Source organism: Crinia signifera, chromosome 3 (assembly GCF_055691185.1).
Source record: "Crinia signifera chromosome 3, ASM5569118v1, whole genome shotgun sequence".
NCBI lineage: Eukaryota > Metazoa > Chordata > Amphibia > Anura > Myobatrachidae > Crinia > Crinia signifera.
Window position 1 is genome coordinate 82,424,215 of NC_139219.1, and position 17,246 is coordinate 82,441,460.

At 41.5% G+C, this 17,246-nt stretch overlaps 1 protein-coding gene across 3 annotated transcripts in view; it reads right to left on the reverse strand.

The window, feature by feature from the left end:
- LTBP1 (latent transforming growth factor beta binding protein 1) overlaps positions 1-17,246 on the reverse strand; it is a 350,064-nt gene that overhangs the window by 42,174 nt on the left and 290,644 nt on the right. For all 3 annotated transcript variants that reach the window (XM_083176114.1, XM_083176113.1, XM_083176112.1), the window contains 2 exons: positions 12,734-12,856; positions 9,661-9,804 (listed from right to left, as the gene is read on the reverse strand). In XM_083176114.1, coding sequence (XP_083032240.1) covers positions 9,661-9,804; positions 12,734-12,856 — 267 coding nt within the window. The remainder of the gene's footprint in view (positions 1-9,660; positions 9,805-12,733; positions 12,857-17,246) is intronic.

Below are 17,246 nucleotides of genomic sequence, written 5' to 3' on the forward strand. Positions count from 1 at the left end.
CCCTTCCTTTACCCCTCCCCCCCTGACTGATCCTAATCCCCCCCCCCCTTTTTCCCATCCAACACATCATACTATCACCCTTTCCATACTTGAAGGGTTTCTATATTCAAACGTTCTGTTATAATATCTTACTTAATTGATTGTATATGTAGAAATTTTGCCAAGGTAACGAGTTGATTTATTCCAGTTTATTTATTCCAAGATAAAATCTCACGTACCCTACGTGATATAACCTGCCCTTAGCTGTATATTATGTGAATGTGTGCTTATGTAATTAGCGTTACGGATATGACTATACATGCATGTGGGAAATATCACGCTTTACATGATTCTCTTGTTTCAAATTTCCGACTGTCTGTATTGTTCACTTACTGTGACTTATTCATATAAAATTAAAATTTATACAACACAACGCCACTGTCTGTTTTTAATCCCATTCCTGCCCTCTCTCTGCTCTCCTCCTCTCTGGCCAATCTCTCAGCATGTACACTGACACCACTAGACCCCCCCTCCCAAACCCTCTCCTATCATGGTGCCCCCCCCTATCATTTTCTCCTGGATTCGCCCCTGGATTAAACTGTGGCCCACTGGAGCCTTTCCAGAGTCTGCTTTGCTGAGAGTGCCTGTATGCTACTGCCTGTAATACAGACTGCATATGGATTTAACCTGCTATACTGTGACCTGATGTTAAAAATAAACAACAAAGACTTCATCAGAGCCCCCGTGTTTGTGATCCCTGTCACAATATATTATTGAAGGTTATTTTTTGTGAGGGAGATGGGAGGGACACCAATATATATCTTGCCTCCGGGCAGCTGGGACAAACTACCACTGTAGCTTTCCATTAATTATAGACAAAAAACAATGTACACACAAATATTGTTGCATAGGTCTAGTGGCGTAAGTTTGTCCCAGTTGCACAGAGGCAAGATAAATATTGATGCCCCCAAATAGCTCAATCAGTAAGGTGTCATGGTTCTAATACGTACAGGGTGTGACACTTGCACAAATTATGTTAGGATCGGGAGTCAGCCACAGAAGCGATATCGACAGCTTTCCTTTAACTGATTCAAGCTGGCAGGGGAGGAGAGCTGCCCCCTTGGGAGCAGAAGCCCGGTGGTAGATGATTCCATTGCCTCCCAGTGTTATGCCTCTGCATAGGTATATACCAGTAGAGTATACTTTTTAAAATTCTGATATGAAAGACCCATTGTATTCTGCAACATATAATGGTTTTACTTTTCGGATAATACAAAAACATCCTTGTTTCCTTGCTTGAGGCGAATAACTCATGGAAGGAATACACTGGTTATTTATATTATGTGTTAAGGTAAACTGCTGGGCCAGTGTAGATATGGTATGCTTCACATATGTTCGGCCCTTGTCAATACCTGCTTTACATTATAGATATGTAACACCACACATCACAGGCACCTTTGCTCCACTCTCAATGGATTTATCAATGGTGTGTGCCTAAATAAATTAGAAAAAGCAATATATTTCCTTTTAGCTACTGTATAAGTGCATAGGCTTTCTGATGGGGAGGGCCGAGCTATTATGACTAGTTGTAAATTGGTTCATTGCTGTCTTAAGGCCCATACAAACTGGGTGATTTTGAGCTGAAAGCTGCTCAAAACACCAAGTTTGAGCAGCTTTCAGCTCAAAGCCGCCAAGTGTGTACGGCCCGGCGATGAGCGGTGAGCAGTGATGCGCACTCCCGCATCATCGCTGGGAAAGCCGCTCATCTGCTGGTATTGGGGGAGATTCTCTAAGCTAAAATACCGTGGCGGGGGGCATCGCCAGAAAAATCTGGTGATGCTCCATAGAAACCTATGGGCTTCTACCGCGACCCCCAGCCGCCCCACATCGCCCCCTCACCTGTGTCCGGGCAGCACAGAGCTGTGCTGCCCGGACCTGTGACCTCCTCCTCCCTGCACTGATCCTCTTCCGGGTGCAGGGAGGAGAAGAGCCAGCCCCCCTGCAGCAGCAGCCAGCAGCCGAGTAAGGGAGGGAGGGGGGAGCCGCTGGGTCCCGATGGGACCTGCTGACTCACCGCAAAGGACAGCTCTTAGCGCAAGAGCTGTCCTTTGCCATAATTATCGCATATGTTAGTGCACATGCGATAATTATGAATGCGATGGGTGTCGATAGGGGGCGGAGCTGGGGTGCGGATGTTAGAACATCCCCACCATTACCAGCAGATGAGCGGCATTGTGGACGGCTTTGCATAGTGCTGCGCTATGCAAAGCTGTCCGCCCCCCCCCCGGTGACATCGCTGGGCAGGGGTAAAGCCTCTCATCACTGTCCATACACACTGGGCATAATCCCCCAGTGTGTATGGACCTTTACACAATCCAAAGTGCACATATTCATACTATATTGTGACAGTATACTGCACGATCGCCAGGTGGTGTAAATCAGGAAAGACTCATGGAGTGCAGAATAACACCTTTATAGTTTCACTTCAGGAACTGAACTGACCAACAAACAGGAAACTCCCTCCCATCATGCATAGCCCCAGGTAGAGTCAGATCCTGCAGGGTCCTAGAAGGATACACATCTACACCAGGTTAGGAAAGTGCAGAAAAAGTATCAAAAATTCAAGTGTCAACCCAGAAGAAAGATGAAGAAGACAATAATGTAGACCAGACTATAGTACACATTGGCAATGGATAGAGGAGCTGGATCGCTCCAAAATGAACATGCAGTTTTCATTAAGTGTCCACATTCTATCTGCAGTTATTGTGTAAATGGCACGTGCTTTCAGTTTATAGGTTCAAAAGGCAACTGGGTACTTTTCCAAAACTACACATTTTTGTTTCTATTTAATTAATGTCAAAATAATGCCATAATCATGACAATCCACAAATCATGTACTTTTCCTAAATACTTTATAAATTATTTAAAAATGCTAAAGAGTCGTTATATTTATATAATGAGGTAATCAACTAATCCTTTTACTGTAAACCACATTTATACATAAGACAGAAGACCCACAAAAATTCAACAATATTTGCATGACTGTGCAGCTGGTTGGGCTGTGCTGGTCTGAGAGCAAGAAATTATGACTGAGCAATTATTGTTTTGGAAACATGACAATAACTTGTCTTCAACTTTCCGTTCACAGATCCCAGATAGCAATATAAACTACTTCATTTAGTGTCAGCAGATGCTGGAAAGATATGCAATAATAATCACGTATGGATCTACAGCAATCCCTGATCGCCACACCTCTGCCCATTTGTTGCGAAAAATTCACACCCGCATTGCGGAATCGCCACTCTGCATTACTGCCGCTATATGTGTTTCTATGAGCCGCGGGAGAGAATTAGATAAATGGCGACAGTATCGTGCCAATTGACACAGGAGTTGCACGTGGCAATTGGCATGACCATACTAGGTCCGACCTAGCTCCAACCCGGTTAAAGCACTTTCATATTAAACTTAGTTCGCCCATTATACAGAGGGCGACCCAGGTTTATCCCTTTTTATAACATGGGTTGAATTGCTGGATTGGTGGACCCGGGTTATAAGCTGTGGTGCTTTCACACCACACCTCGACCTGGGTCCATAAATCATCAACCTGGCAATAACACAAGGTATAAATAGCGTAAAACGTGTATCCATTTAAAATAAAATTCCTGATGGCCTGCAGAACCTCTCTTTGTGACATTACCACTAATGGCAGCGTATAAGGGGTACATTTACTAAGATGGGAGTTTTATTGCCCAAAAGCAACCTATCAGATTCTACTAAATTATTTAGCACCTTCTAGAAGATAATAGATATAATGTGATTGGTTGCTATGGGCAACATCTTATCTTCAATAGAACGCCCATCTTAGTAAATTTACCCCTGAGAGTGCCCATCCTATGAAGGAAACTGTGAGCAATGAAAGGTGAGAAGGATTCCAGGGCAAGGAGACTTCGCCCCGAGAGGAGACAGCAGAAATGTTGGTAAGTATGATTATAAACCTTATCAAAATGGAAAAACAATGGCTTTTTATACTGGAAACAAATGTCCGCTATGCACTCTTTTTCTGTTAAAATGTATATTGTAAAAGTAATGATTATTAAGAATTCCATTTTTTCTTAGAGATCCAAGGCAGCTATTACTTCGGGATATTTCCCCTTTCCCAGGTTTAGACAGGATGATTTTTCCTAAGGACCACCCACCTGTGCTATATAACCCTGCCCATCCCTAGGACCCATGTTTTTTGAGTATCTCCAACATAGAGGTACTTAGAGAAAAATAATCCACAAGGGTCGGGAATCATGGCTGCCATAGTATCTCCAAGAAGAAATGGAATTATCGGTGAGTATAATTCGTTACTTTCTTCTACGATTCCCATGGCATCCATTACTTATAACGATATACGAAAGCAAAAAGAAAGGGCGGGAAACAGAATGCTGCAAAGACCATTTATTTTAGAACACTCTTTAACACATGATCACCAAACTGGGCAGAAGGAATATTTAAGGTATATTGCCTAGCAAATGTATGGACTGAAGACCAGGTGGCTGCTTGACAGATGTTTTCAATAGATACTTGCACCTTCCTGGCTATTGATGATGTAGCCATTGCCCTAGTTGAGTATGCTTTGATTATTGGTGGGATGGCCGTCCTTCTTGTTACAAAGATAATTAGGGTCCTAATCATCTGGAAAAAGGTTTACTTAGAAGGACTCATTCCTCTTCTCACACTTTCTGGTACCACAAATAAATGTTTAGATTTCCTGATGTCTTTGACTCTTTTTAAGTATACTGAAATGCAGTGGCGTAATGTTGGTGCCACGCCCACCCACACAACTTTATTCAAAATATATATAGTCTGTTATGAAATATATATTATATACTTTATATACAGAGAGAGAGAGACCACATATATATTTTAGAACTCAGCCACAGAAGTGATTTTGATGGCTTTCAATTAATGGATTTAAACTGGCAGTGGTGGAGAGATGCCCCCCTTGAGAGCAGGAGCCCAGCGGCAGATGACTCCATTGCCTCCCAGAGTTCTGCCTCTGCTGAAATGGTCCTCAATAAATCCAACGAATGTAACTTCTCTTCCACAGTACTCTTTGGTTCTTGACAAAAGGAAGGAAAATTGATCTCTTGATTTAGGTGAAACCTAGAGACTGCTTTAGGCAAAAAGTCTGGGTTAGTTCTTAGAGGCACCCAGTATGGAAAAAGTATAAGGTAGGACTCCTCTGCCCACAGAGCCTGGATCTCACTAATCCTTCCAAGTGAGAAACTTTAGGCCGGTTTCTAGCAAAGGCTCAAAAGGTGGTTCCATTAATGCATTTAAGACTAAATTAAGGTCCCATGGAGCCAACATAAATTTTCTAGGTGGACGTAACTTCTTAATTGTTTTACAGAACCTAGAAACTAATTTCTTGTCTGCTAACTTCCGTTCCAGCAGAACACTTAATGCTGCAATTTTACATTTAATAGTCGATACTGCTAACCCTATTTGTAGGCCTTCAATGAGAAATTGTAACACTTGAGAAGTAGTTGTTTCAGAAATTGGTGAAGAATTCCCTTTCCATATGAGGAATCTATTCCAGATTCTATCATAGGCTAAAGACGAGACTTGCTTTCTAGCCTTCAGAAGGATCTTAACCACTTGTTCAGTAACTCCTTTTAGCTTCAAAGATTGCCTCTCAATTTTTTCACCTTGCAATTCAAATTTGTGGACTTGTGAATATTTCTCAGCATACTTTCAACCAGATCCAGATCAAAATACCCAAATTCTTCTCTGATTTCTCCCGATTCTGCAGAGGATGCCCCCTCTGAGTCCTGCTGCCATTCATCCAATGACATAACAGCTTTATATTCCAGACTAGTCTGGGATCTAGATCTCTTAGATGACTGGAGTTGAGACAATTCCTCCTTTGTGACAAATGACTTTTTCATCCATGCCATTAATTCTCTTAACATCTCTGGTTGAGCAGAAGCTCCATCTGCTGGCTGATAGTTTTTATCCGCAAAATAATTTGGCTAACCTCACAAGGGCATTATCATGTTTCATGTTTGGAGCAAACCCCATTATTCTCAGCCGCCCTATGGGTCAGACACTCTCCCCATCCGCTTAAGCACAGCCACTGGTGTCTATGCCCGAAGGGGGGGACACCTCCACCACTAACCTCCGCACCTCAGCTAAGGTCACCCACACCAGAGACTAGCACAGTTCCCGCTGCCTCATTACATCTCCAGACAGCGTGCCGGGACCCCCGGCAGCACTCATCCATGTGGAAAATGGCAGCAGGCATACTGAAGTGCACTTCAAAGAAAGCGAGGTGAGGGAGCTGCCACACTGCCCAGGTACAAGACAGGGCCAGGTGCTTTCAGAAATGCAGATGGTAAACTTAAGCCATTCTGAATTTGTTATGACCAGCTAACATAGGTAAGCCACTTAAAACAAACAAAAGCTACCTTACTCTGTCACTAAACTTTTGGGAGACAGGAAAAAAGACATGGGTCTTAGGGAGGTAAGTGGTTTTATAGCACAGGTGGGCCTTAGGAAAAATCATCCTGTCTAAACCCGGGAGAGGGGGAATATCCGGAAGTAATGGCTTCTATGAGGATCGTAGAAGAATTGAATACATTAATCTATATTACTGTATAAAGGTGTACCTAAAATGGTGAAAAGTCCCATTATAATGAGAGTCAACAGACAGGTCATGATGGTGATTGTAGTATACCAAGTTCCCAAGAGACTGAACTACAGCTTATCATATACAATCCGTAGCAATGCAAATGAAGGAGGATGGACATACCACCGCCTGTCTGCATATACCGTGAACTGCTATAATTGCAATGCTATTGCAGTTCACGGTAAACATTGTGACCATTGGTTGAGATGTTCATTTGCAACTGCAAACCTGGGTAAGTCTGACCTTATGCAGGCATGCAGTCACAGTGGGCAAAAACACATCCCGCTTGTGTGTGTGTGTCCATGCACACACACATGTAAACACACACTCCCTTACTATATATATATATATATTGTGAAAAAAAGCGTCACTCCAGGTACTAGTACAAAATGATGAGTTTACTGTAGGTCAACAGTGTTTCGGGCCGGAGCCCGTCTTCAGGACATATTTTTTATGTCCTGAAGACGGGCTCCGGCCCGAAACACTGTTGACCTACAGTAAACTCATCATTTTGTACTAGTACCTGGAGTGACGCTTTTTTTCACAATATCGATACAAGCGCTGGCAACGCCAGCACACAGCGGGCACCCAGGCCAAGCTATTTGAGTGGAGCAGGGGCAGGTGAGGAGTGCCGGACCTCCGAGTATATATATATATATATATATATATATAATAAATAGAAAGAAGAGACTGGCACTCCTGGGACTTGTGAAGAAACTCTGTATTGGAAATATACAACGACCTGTATATTTCCAATACAGAGTTTCTTCACAAGTCCCAGGAGTGCCAGTCTCTTCTTTCTTTTTATTGTCCATTTAACCGAACGGGCACCCGGGCAGTCGAGCAGGAGGGGTGAGTGCCGGACCGCAACCCAGATATATATATATATATATATATCTCAAATACAGCATGCCTTTTTTAAAAATTGTAGCCAGATCGTGCTAGGTACTAGCCAAGCAATGCTTTTAAAGAGTATGCAATAAGTACAGAGACATGGGTAATGAGGCCATCCTACAGTCAGTATGTCCCCATTTAATAGACAGCAGATTACTATAGTGAAATGCCCAGTGGTACACAAAAAGCTAAGCCAATAGTCTGATTTGGGCATAAATGACTATGACTATGGCTCTATTGTTGTTCACTTAAATGCTTAATTCTTCTTTCCACTTGAACAATCCAAGTCTAATCATTGAGAATTCTGAAATAAAGACATACTGGCAACAGATTCAAAGGAAGTATTGCACAACATCTAATTAGACTGTGAGCCATAAAATTACATGGACAGAGTTACCTTAATGCGGCTGAATAGGTGCCCATTGTGCTATTTCCTGGCAGACAGAAAAGGAGTACTGTGAGCTCAACCAATTTATCCACTTTTCTGCTTAAAACAGACCGATAAGGTGCTTGCAATGTTGGCTCAAGCTTGTTTGCTTATAAGCAAACAGCTAAAGCTATAAGCTAAAGACGGATTGGAACTCAGTAAGTAAAGTTAAGATTATTTGAAAAAAACAAAATATGTGCACATGGAAAGTCTATTTTGCAGATGCAAGACCTTAAAAATGTCTTTATTTAATCGCTAGAGTAAAGGGGGATTTTGAGCTGAAAGTAGCTCAGTTTTGTTGTTTGAGCTTCTTTCAGCTGAAAAGCCGCACAGTGTCTACGGGGCAGCGATGAGCAGTGATGCACACTCCCACATCATTGCCGGCCACCGCCGCTCGTCTGCTGGTATTTCCAGCAGATAAACGACGGCATGGACAACGACTTTCCATAGCGTGCTGCTATGGAAAGTCGTCCACCTCTGGAAAATCGCTTAAACGGGCGAAAATTGCTCAGTGTGTATGTACTGAGTGATTTTCCCCATCATCGCTATCCATACACGCTGGTCAAAATCAGTCAGTGTGTATAGACCTTTAGATGATACAAACTGTATTTTATCTATGTGGCACTATTATTTTATCTATGTGGCATTATTATTTCTAGGATATTATTTCAGCTACTGTAGTAATAATATATTTAAAAAATCAATTTACTAACATCAGAGACTCAAGACCCAAGGGTTACAATATGAGACTGTAGACATGACTTGTAGCAAACACAATGGCACCTCATAGATGCTACAAGTCAGCATGTCACTGGAGGAGGCCTGCAACCAGGGCCACCATCGGGGGAGGCTCAGACCGAGAGGGGGTGAGGGTGGCAGCTGGAACCTAATGCTTGCTGTGTGAAATTATTTTCTTACGTTATTTCACTAGTAACATCCTGAATAAATGATATAAGCTTAGATACCAGTACCATGTGGGATTACTTTGGAGCTTGTAAACACGTACAAGATTGTACTTTATCATTAAGATGTTTCCAGATTTATTGAAAATACATATAGGACCGTATTCTGGTCCATGCAATGTTTTTGAAATGCGCATGTGCATTTCTGTGTTTGCGCTGTGTGCAAGTCGCCAAGGCGAACAGATTGCTTGCCGGGCACTTGCACACAAGACTGCGGGCGGGGGGATGCGGGCGGGGGGATGCGGCCATGGGAACGCCCAGCATTTCATGTGTGTTCCCCCGTCCCCTTTGTTGAGGCCACACCCCTTTCTGGCTCTGAGTCCCTAATTCTGGGAGGCTCTGAGTTCCTAATTGTTGGGAGGTATACAATTTACAAGTGCCATATTTATTTATTTATTAACAGTTTCTTATATAGCGCACACATATTCCACAGCGCTTTACAAATGATCAATTTATTCAGCAGAGTGTCTTGTGCGTCCATGTCTTGTGTTATGAGTAAAACAAAAAAAGACCCCTGATGTTAGCAGAGCTGAAAAGGACCTAGAAGATCACTCATGCCAGGCATCTCATGCTACAGTAAATGGCATATTGAAGCTTGATGTATGAGGACACATTACCTCACCTTTGAAAAATATGATATGCTGGTGAATGCAATTTAATTACATGAGCTATGTTAAATTGTATTTCTCGTCGTTCTACTGTATATGGAATATTTGCCTTACCTGGCATGTTGCGGTATCTGCAATGCCCAGTCATCGGGTCATACTCCTGGTTATCGTCAGAACACAGGCAGAGGAATGAACCTTCCACATTTTCACACCGGGCCTCACCACAGACTCCACTCAGCATTTCACATTCATTTACATCTGGAAAATGGAGAATGGTTATTCGGATACATTCCTTGTTACTGACAGCTCTTCAGCTAACCATTCGTCCTGTGCCAGCAAAGTCTGAGGAACAGCCAAGCCCCCAGTGCATAAGTAAAACCTATAGCTGCTGAAATGAATAAAATAAATAAAATAGTTCTCTGACTGCTGATCCTACAGATGTAGAGAAAGACTTTCGTGAATAACTGACTCCATAAATGAGGCCAGACCAAAGAATATTGTAGCCGGAAAAAATGTATCAGTTTATGACAGAGGTGTTCCTATAGTGGTTGGAGGTTGGGAATGTAATAAGACGGTAACACTTTTTGCACAGTGCCCCTCTTCAGATATACCTGCAAACCTAGTTGGACTTCTAATTGGTGAAATCCCCTAGAGGGGAAGGCTGGCAAAGACTTTCCTACTGACCAAAGCTAATGAGTTCCTATGGAACAAGAAGCTATAATAACAAATACAATAATAAATGATTACATAAAGGACAGATATGGCGCATGTAGTACTGTGTGCTAAACATGTAGGGACTGTGATTGCTATACATACAAAATCATACACAAATGTTTAGGCTTGTAAGTGAAAATTAGGAACAAAATGATGAGATGACTTCCAGAATTGGTTTCGCAGCCTAGCCTGCCCTGCCAATCTCTTAATACAATGAGACATAATTCATATATATCACATACATTGGCCTACAATGACTTAAACGTCCTAAGCATACACACAGAAGGCAGACATTTTATTGGCTGAACAAATAGTCATGAATATACAGCCCATTAATTGACGGTTTGCCTAAGCAGTTGCACTGATGCCTAGTAGAAAATATTTTTACATATTTATGAATGTTAATCAGCTCAGAAGTGACATCATGAACCTAATGGCACAATATAGCTACTGGTGATGTCACATCACTTTTCGACTTCATGAATGAAGTAGAGGTGATGTAAAGTAACCTTACCTGGAACTGAAATGCCTATTGTATAGCTACAGTGTGCATTTGATACTTAGTGTGCATTTGATACTTAGTTTTCCATAAATAAAAACTGTAGTATCAAATGAATACCGAACAAAAGTGGAATCACACTCAATAAAAGATTTTGTGTTTCAAGTTGAGTTTCATAAACCATTACTTATAATAATAATAATAATGATGATTATGAGCATAATCTATCTATCTATATATTTGGTAAAATATTCTTTCATTATTTCATATAAATAAGTTTGAAGTAAATGGTTACACATATAATAAAAAAAATACACACAAATAATACCATATATATTTGACTGAAGTTCAAGTCTAGAGACATTTGTCAAGTTGCATGAGGTAGGTATCCTTTGCCAATGTCCTGGTGTGATAACACTTACATTTATGTACAAGAATATGCTATTTGTTCAAAAGCCCAGTACAATGATCTTCTTTCATAAGAAAACATACCATACAGAAAACATTAGGCTAAGTTATGTCTCTCTGAAGGCTACGTATAGTGACTGTTATTTCAGAAATTAAACAGAAACAACAGATGTTAAAATGAGACAGACAATTCTTATAAAATGATGGATGGAAAAGTGATCACTACCTTATGTGTAATTACTTGCAGTTATGAATGCACATGTCGCTTTATACAGACAAGTTTATTATTACATCCTGGAATTTAGTCAATTTTAATATATTTTATAACACACACACCCACACACATGCATACATATATTCATATAGTACAGTATAACGTTTTAGGCAAGTGTGGAACAAATGCTGCAAAGTAAAGGTGCCCATCCACTAGACCGATTTGGGCACTTTCATCCAATTTCGATGGATCAGATGAAAAGTGTCAAATCAGATATTTTTGGTCTCCGATCCGATGCCTGGTCCTGTGTGCATTGGATCCAGGATGCAGCCATGACTGAGATCGCATACGATACATTGTATACACAAGGACTGTTTACGATGTATCGTATGAAGTCTAGCCGTCCACAGAAGTGAATGAAAGAAGAAAAATGTAAATCATATCAAAATGGTATTTGGTGGGACCACCCTTTGCTTTCAAAACAGCATCCGTTCTTCTCGGTACACTTGAACAAGGCTTTTGAAAGAACTCGGCAGGGATGTTGTTAGAAACATTAGGTGAAATTTAGAAAATTTAGATTTGGTAAGAAATCTCCAGTTTACACTTCAAAAACAAACTGGTATTGCAGTGCAAATGATTGCAGCTTTAAAAAAAATGGAGATTTCTTACCAAATCTATTAAATTTCCATCCATTGTAAGGGAGGGTATGAATCATTAGGTCAACCCAAGAAAGGTTGGCACTCCTTAGGTCGACAGAGACTGAAGGGTGACAGGTTTCTTAGGTCAACAATGCAGAAGGTCGACACGTATTTTTTTAACAAAAACATCCAGGGGTACAATAACAATTATAATCTGTATATAATTAAATCCGATTTTAATTTATTTAAGGGTTGTAGCAAATAGATCATGCACTCTAACCAAAGGTTGAACTTGATGGACGCACGTCTTTATTCAGCCTTAACTACTATGTAACAGAGTCGGACTGGCCCAAAGGTATACAAGAGTATTCCCTGTATTCCCCACTGATGGGGGCCCCATGCCCACCACTCTGGATCAATTATTTTGTGGAACATGATCATGGATGAACTTGGGTGCTTGGTTGCTTCTTTTCAAACTATACCAAGATTAGCCCTCCTGCCAATCAAAGTGGGAGGCGTTGACACATCCCTGTCCCCTACTTTGTAAAGTGTCCTTGTTCTTTGTATGTCCTCATGCCAAGTTTACTGTGCCTCTGTGGTGGCCCCGCTGGTGGTTCATCACACCCCTTAAGCTTGGGCTTCTACCACTGTAATGTTAGAAAATGTCATGCTGTTATTTTAAAATACATCAGTAATTACATAGCAATAACTTACCCACGCAGCCTTGTCCATCCAATGAGTCCTGGTACCCCTGGTAACAGAGGCAGCGGTATGAACCTTTGGTATTCTCACAAAACCCCTGAATGCACTGCGTGCTGTTAGTACATTCATCAACATCTGCGGATAAGACGTGCAACAAATCAAACAGACAGCCCAAGTGCGACAAGACATCAACTATTCTAAAACAATTATCATTACAGCTGCCTAAAAAATACAAATGCTACTGCAGACCATAAAAGATAAAAACAACACAAAATCATAGCTGGTGTGGTAGCCCTGTAAGCGTCGGAAAAAAATGAATATAGAAAAAAAACAAAATAAGTTTGCATTGAATCCAATATTTACGGCCATATACTGTAATTATCCTATGTGGTAATGTGTCAAGACAACATAAAAAAGCAAATGCTAAACTGTTATATGAACAAATATTATACTGTTACAACAGGTAACATGCATAATAAATATACACACAAAGCAAACAAATAGACAAAAATTAGGTGTTATTTCAACCTGGTAATATCTATATTTTGATTATACATCGTGCACTTCTTTTACAACGGGAAATGACTGCTAAACATTGTATGCAACTTGTGTTACACAAAATAATTGCTTACAGTATATATACTGTATATTGGGGCAGATGTATTGAGCCTTAACAAGAGATAAATGCAAGGGTGATAAAGAGAGATAAACATCCAGACAATCACCTGCCAACTGCCATGTTACAGGCTTAAACTCGCCATCGGGTATCCCCAGGTCCACACTTTACAATTCACAAAGCTAAACCTTAACTTAACCTTATCTAATAAAAAAGACACGGACACAAAGTGCTGGCATTTCAAAATGAATGTCAAATTTATTTTGACAATAAACTATAACTATAAATGGTTACGGCACCAAAGAACGGTCACTATAGGAAAGTGGGGGTTAAAGATGACTACCCATACACACCATCGCTGGTGATCACTCTCCCTGGTCATCCACCCAGGCTGGTGGTGTGGCCATCCCCCGGACAGAAGCATGGCCCATGACAATCGATGTCAAGGGAGAGTGCACCCCACTATATACACACACACAGAGATCTTACAAGGATGACCGTTCTTTACCGCCACCGAAGAGAGAAAAAAAAATAGGGAAGGGTGGGTGGGGTTTCGCAGGACAGAGGAAGCTTCACATCTAGCATGTGACTTTTCTTACCCTGTCTACCCTGGTTCACTCTTTCTGACCAAATCCTTCTTAGATGACAAAACCATGTGCACTGCAGGTGGGGCAGATGTTACTTGTGCAGAGAGAATTAGATTTGGGTGGGGTTTTACTTCAAAGTGAGATCTATATTGCAGTGTAAAAATAAAGCAGTCAGTATTTTCCCTGCACAGAAACAAAATAACTCACCCAAATCTAATTCTCTCTGCACATTTTACATCTCCCCCCTGCAGTGCACATGGTTTTTGTCCTTCTAAGAAGGAATTTCTCAGAAAGAGTGAACCAAAATAACCCCCTAAGTTTCAATACAAAATTGGATTAGTAACTTCCATGAAATTTGCAGCTAGCACCTTTAGAAACTACCTCCTCGGTCCGAACCTACTGAATACGGTCACTGAATTATAGCAATTCACTTTTCCCTCAATCCCAATGACATTATTTTATTTATAAGTATCTGTTCTGAAGACTTAAGTTTCCTACAAAATCACAATCTTTTCGTGTTTAAGCAAATTCCTCAAACACTTTATCAACTCTGTAGGTTGCCTTCACCCAAAAATTGACTGTGGCCACTTTGTTCTGAGCATCAAGAATATCTGTAAATAAGTGTATATACCACATTTCAACTCTAAAGTAACTTTTAATGGCATTTTTCCAAATACTGTATACCATTTTCCTTAGATATGTTCATAATTCTCTAGTTCAAGGTCATAACAATTCAAAGGCTCCCACAAATACCAATGGTGGGGGGGGGGGGGGGGGGGGATTGTCTGCTTCCGCGCTACAGTAGCTGTTAGTAAGTTCCACTTCTGTCCCAGCAGTCAGAGAACTTCGCTTCCGTAAGATATCTGTCCCATAAGACGTGCATTATTTTATTTTTTTCTTCACAGATGGATTTAAGACGTAAGACAGGAGTCTGCAGGAGCATTAAATAGATTGTGTAATTCAGATAGCAGGCCTGTGGTAAGGGCCTTTTAAAAGCAGAAATGTATCTACCAGATGGTAACAAGATCAACAATAAGTCTAAGCATTTACTTTCCAACAACTCTCTAGTGAGTCCAGAGTCAAAAACCACTTCACAGCAGTTCTTGAAATACCAGCCAGAATAGATAAATATTGAACAGGAGCTCTCTGGTCAACTCAGTAGAATGCTGCTTGCAAAAGCTGCCAGAATTTCATTGAAAAAAAAAAAATGGAAAACCTCGTGTGCTAGAGGTATTTAATATACAGTAGACGGCACTGCAACCAACACTGTAATACTTGTCAGTAACCTGTCAGAACTCCAGTTTGGTGTTTAGAAATAAAGTCTCAAGCGCAGTAGGAGAAAGACAGCTCATAAAGCCATTCACAAAGTGTGCATCGTTATAAGTAAATGTTCCCATAATGTGTAAAATAAACAACTATAGGAATAGATGTTAAATGAGCAGTAACGCATAGCAACCAAAAGAATCTGTCATTTTATCGTTAAACTTGCGCTATATTCATAAACACTAAGGGCCTAATTCAGACCTGCTGCGAGTTTTCAGAGCCCAGCGAGCAGGTAGAGGCCACCCCCGCCCATACGCACGGCTGTAAATGCGTTCTGTATCTCAGTTTCCCAGGAGTAAAAAGAGGAATAAAAAAAAAAAAAACAATAGTGCAGGTCAAATATTTAATGACAAACACATTAAAATAAACCCCACCAAAATACGGCAAACTAGTAGTGAGAGGCAAGTCTACCAGATTGCAATTGGAAGTAGGAATAAAAGCAGTCAAATTCTGCACCCCACATTCTGTGACACTGCTGACCAGATGGAAAAAAGCCACAGTGACTGCTCCCCCACTAGGCAGAGATGCTAGCTCAACAGGTTTCATCAGAGGCATGATTCCATCTCACCATGCTTTTGGGCCCAGTATCTACCTGCTAATATACATATGAATTCCCTATGTAATCACGGACAGTGTAATGGTTAGCATTACTGCCTCACAGCACTGAGGTCAGGGGTTTGATTCCCATCATGGCCCTTGCGTGGGTTTACTCCAGGTACTCTGGTTTCCACCCACAATCCAAAAATATACTGGTAGGCCATCTGGCTTCCAACAAAAATTACCCCTTGAATGTCTGTGTGTGCGTGTAGATATGATAGGGAATATAGATTGTAAGCTCCACTGGGGCAGGAACAGATGCGCTGCGGTATATGTGTGCACTACAGTATATAAGAAATGGTGGTACTTGTGTACTTTCAAGGCGCCAGCATGTAAATAAACTCAGCCTTTACACAGGGAATTTCTATGCAATTTAGCAGATAGTAGCTACTCAGGCCCCATTCTTGTCTGGGGTGTGGATCGTTTGGTCTACAACAACTAGGTCAACACCACTAGGTCAACAGGCAGCAAGATCGACATGGGTCAAGGTCGACATGGGTCTAGGTCAACAGGACATTAGGTTGACACAAAAATTAGGTTGACATGGGCATGGTCGACAGTCAAAAGGTCAACATTGTTTTTTTAACTCTTTTTTTACCCGAATGTTGACACAGTTTGAAGTGCACTGCTACGCTCGGCACAATATTTTATTCTCCCACCATGCCCAAGTGGATGGTAGGGCATGAAATACCGCCTGTCGGCACAAGTCGGCTCAAAAAACAGTGAAAAACCCCGTCGACCGTTTGACTGTCGACCTTGCCCATGTCGACCCAATGACCTGTCGACCTTGACCCATGTTGCCCTAAATCCATGTCGACCTAGTGTTGTCGACCTAATGCTTGTCGACCTTGTTGTTGTAGACCGTATGACCGTATCCCCTCGTCTGATAAGTGTATCCTATAAGCATGTTTATCTAGTATGTGCACCCTCAGCATATGGGCCTCCCCTCTGCCGCAAGTGGTCTTGAGTGCTTTGGGTGCAGGAGTCTCAGCCAGGTATTTACTAAAGCTCCTCCTTACCAATGGACATTCTGACATTCCAAATTAGCTAGGATTGGGAGGAACAAAGCCGCAGGAGACAATGCAGCATGGGCGGGACTCCGCAGGAACAGAGCAGACACAGACCATGCAGCATGATAGAACTAATATTTATTATGTATATCATACCTTCAAAATATAGCAATCATGCATTAGTTGAAAAAGTAGAGTACATCCGCAGTGACTGTGTGCTAAGCAAGTCTCCCGCCAGAGAATGTCAAAGGTACCACTGCTGCTGCATGCGGTCATAATACTGGCAGTCAGGATCCAGACAAGACAACAGCAGGATCCCGACAGCCAGGGGTGCGGGCCAGTGGTACCAAGAAATGACTAATGCTGCAAAAGGGATGGGAACAAAGCAGGAG